This window comes from Entamoeba dispar, genomic scaffold (genome assembly GCF_000209125.1).
Source record: "Entamoeba dispar SAW760 scf_1105229461761 genomic scaffold, whole genome shotgun sequence".
NCBI classification, from domain to species: Eukaryota; Evosea; order Mastigamoebida; family Endamoebidae; genus Entamoeba; species Entamoeba dispar.
The window spans coordinates 247-3730 of NW_001854854.1; the positions used below are offsets into that span (position 1 = coordinate 247).

Here is a 3484-nt window from a genome sequence, read left to right on the forward strand (position 1 = left end):
ATCATTTTATTCTGATTTATTTTAATTATTATTAATCAATTCTTATTTTCATATCATTTAACTTCTTAATATGATTAATATTTATCTTTTTTACATAAAATACATAAATTGTGTATTCATTATATTTCATTCTTGAATGATATTATTTCCATTATTTTATTCCTTATTTTTATTTCATTTTCTCTTCTTTCATCTATTTCAATTCATTTATTTAATAATTTCATATATGTTAAATTCTTCTATTCTACTTGTTTTGTTTATTTCGTTGTTGATATACATAACTATTATCTTATCTTCTACTCTTTAATTCTGTTTGTTCTGGTATGTCTTTCTCTTTAACTATTTGTTCATATGTTCTAGTTGTTATCCTTATTGTATTTATACAATTTTATAGTTTATTTTCATTCAGAATCAGTACTCAAAGATGTTGAGTTTATTTCTATTTATTCATTCAACTATTTGTATTATTGAATATTACTATTGAACAAACAGATTGTTTAGTTATTGTTTGATTCTAACCTTTAACCATTCAAATTCGGTTTTCATTTATTGTTTCAATATAACATTCAATATTTATTATAAAAATAAACAATAAGAATCACAGATACTGATGTATTGTGATAAATATAATGATAGCATGAATGCTTTCTGTAAATTGTTATAGCGTAGTGCATAGTTGTGTTGTCATTGGTAAAAGATGTTGTGGTGAGTGTGATGATATGTTTTTATAAAGTTGTGTTGAATAACAACTGAATAATTAAAAATATTAATGAGTTATCAACAAACTCAGTATTAAAAAAAACATTTTAGATATAATTGAATGATATTATAGAAGAGTGAATAACTCAATAAATATAAATAATAATGATATATTTGAAATAATTAATTTGTAGAATCATAATATATTGTATACTAAATTTAAATTTAAAATTATTGTGTTAATTCATTAATAAAATATTAATAATAAAAACTATTAAATATTTGAGTAATTTCAAATATTTATGCTTTAAATTTCATATAATATTTTATATATACTTAAATGGTTAATTTGTTATATTTTCATTATTACAATAACAGGAATAAACTACTACTATTATAACACCGATATATCTACAATTTTATTTAATTTTTTTTTAATAAGTTTTATAATAAAATAAGAACTAATTAAATCAATCATTATTAAAATACATGAATGAATAATACAAATAGGATAATTTAATAAATTCATTTAACCGTGGTTTTGAATACTAATAATCACAACCAAAATCATGAACTTGTTAATTTGTAATTTATTTTTAATACTCATGTTTGTATAGTTATATAATACTCATTATAATAGCTCATTGTATTTAACTTAGCTAGTGTTTTATTAAACCTATATATTGTAATTAATATAAATGAATTTATCATATAATAGTGAATAGAGTTGATAAGGAAATAAAATTAACTTACTTTAATAGCATTTAACATTATTCTTTATAAATTTTTATTTGATACACTTTGTTTTAATGTTAGTTTATAATAAACTAGATACTTCATTTATCATTTTAATTATTTAATTTGACATACTCTATACTATTAAATTATATTTTCCTATTATTTATTTCATTAGTTGTTAGAGAATTTAATTGAGAATTCATTCTATACAAACATTTTATACTATTTCTTTAACCAAGTGTAATTAATTAAATTTAGAATATTTACAAAACAACCAAACTATTTATTTTTCATTGGTAAAAGAAATAAACAAAATACGATTAATTCTCATTTCTAACATAAATTATGAATAGAAAAACTATAAAACTTAAATGGATTTAATTCGATATTAAAACAGAAAAAGGCAAAAAATAAATGAATAAAAATGTCAAACCTATTTTTAAATTACACAAAATATTTTAACGGAGAATGATTTAGCTCCCTACTCTAGACTATTTTTTTTTGAGAATAAATAATTAATAAACCAACAGAAAAAACCGAAAATATTTAAAATATTTTCAACTATTCAATTATTAAACATTGTTCTATTGAAATCAAAGAAATTATTATTTGAATAATAAAAAAAGAAAACCCATTAACAACTCATGCCCCTATTTTATAAATAAGTCTTATACAAATGCTCTCAATTCTTTGAGCTAACTGGAATTTCTCGATTCGTTTTTATTCTGTATTTCTTTTCTCATTCGAAAAAGAATTAGGTTATTTTTAACTTCTACGATTTATAACCTTCTTTAAATTTTGCTTCCAATCTATTAGAATACAGCAGAAAACTCTGAGAATTTTGTCAGTTATCCAATGGGGTTTACCCCCAATTTAAACCTCTTTTATATGGTATAAAGGTAAACTTTAATTTAAGCAGATCTCTTGTTTTGAGTATGAGAAACATGTCTTCTCGTTTAAGCTTCAAATTCTATGGTTCTAATTTCCTAAATGACCCTATTATTTCTGAAAACCATTCAACATGTGTACATTCTAGGTCTCAAAGTAAAAAAAGAAGAAATTCATTCAATACTGCAAAAGTGAATTCCGTGTTTACTAAGAGTCAACCAGAAGAAGTCCTAAGAAAACTATTATTCTCAGATAAACCTATGCTTTTATATTCTTATTGTGATAAAGTTTGTTATAATTCCTAATTAAATTAAGAAATTTATTCTAAATTACTTTAGGTTTTAAAGAATGAGAGTAATGAAAAAAGAGTGATTCCATTCCTTACTTTTTATTCTTCACGTGGTAAAGTTACTCAGTTATTATGTCAAGTTGGAAGACGTGAAATTAAAGAAGCTAAAGCAGGCACTCCTTTATTTAGAGGAAATACTCCATTTATCAGATTCTATAATTTCTATTTATTTTTTTATTGCAATGAGTATCTAACTAAAACTACTTCTGCTATTATTAAACAGATAGAAACTAGAAAACAACAAATGTTTGATTGTAATGAACAAGTGTGTACAAAACAATTCATCACTTCTTATTCAAGATTTATAACAGAGAGTATATCTTGTATTCCATGTCATCAAAGAAAAATAATCAAAAGTCTTCTTTGTTCTCCATCAGTTAAAGATGATATAATAAAAAAGAAACAAATATTTTCTACGTTAATGTTCCTTCGTTACCTTTTTGTTCCATTCTTAAAACATCCATATATTCTGAAATCACTTCAAAAATGTGTTTCAGAATGGATTAGAGAAGGTGAAGAAAAAGATAAAAAACAAGGAAATACAACAGATATTTTTAATGAATTAAAATTGAGTTTAGACCATCTTTATGATAATGTAGTAAATTCTCCTGTTGGATTTGAAGTTGGAATGATAAATTTAAAACAACAAGAACGATCATTAAATGAATTAATACTACTTTTAAAAGATAATTTATTTACACTTAGTTCAGATTATAGTGGTGACTTTCAAGAGATATTCAATTTAGTTAAAGGAAAACAAGAAGTAGATAACTCTGCAAATATGGAATTTGCTACTGATGAATTAAAACA

General features: G+C 22.2%; 1 protein-coding gene across 1 annotated transcript in view, besides 6 other annotated features; it reads left to right on the top strand.

The window, feature by feature from the left end:
* Positions 1-110: part of a sequence feature (AT_rich) that runs on past the window's edge.
* Positions 111-115: 5 nt separating this feature from the next.
* Positions 116-224: a microsatellite.
* Positions 152-315: a microsatellite.
* Positions 316-568: 253 nt separating this feature from the next.
* Positions 569-589: a sequence feature (AT_rich).
* Positions 590-847: 258 nt separating this feature from the next.
* Positions 848-1034: a sequence feature (AT_rich).
* An 80-nt stretch (positions 1035-1114) lies between these two features.
* Positions 1115-1187: a sequence feature (AT_rich).
* Positions 1188-2381: 1194 nt separating this feature from the next.
* The window catches only part of EDI_136370 (uncharacterized protein), a gene marked incomplete at both ends in the record, with an annotated part of 3288 nt that continues 2185 nt past the window's right edge, over positions 2382-3484 (top strand). The window contains 2 exons of the mRNA XM_001733402.1: positions 2382-2612; positions 2664-3484. The exon at positions 2664-3484 is cut by the window's right edge and continues 2185 nt beyond it. Of these exons, the coding sequence (XP_001733454.1) occupies positions 2382-2612; positions 2664-3484 (1052 nt within the window). The remainder of the gene's footprint in view (positions 2613-2663) is intronic.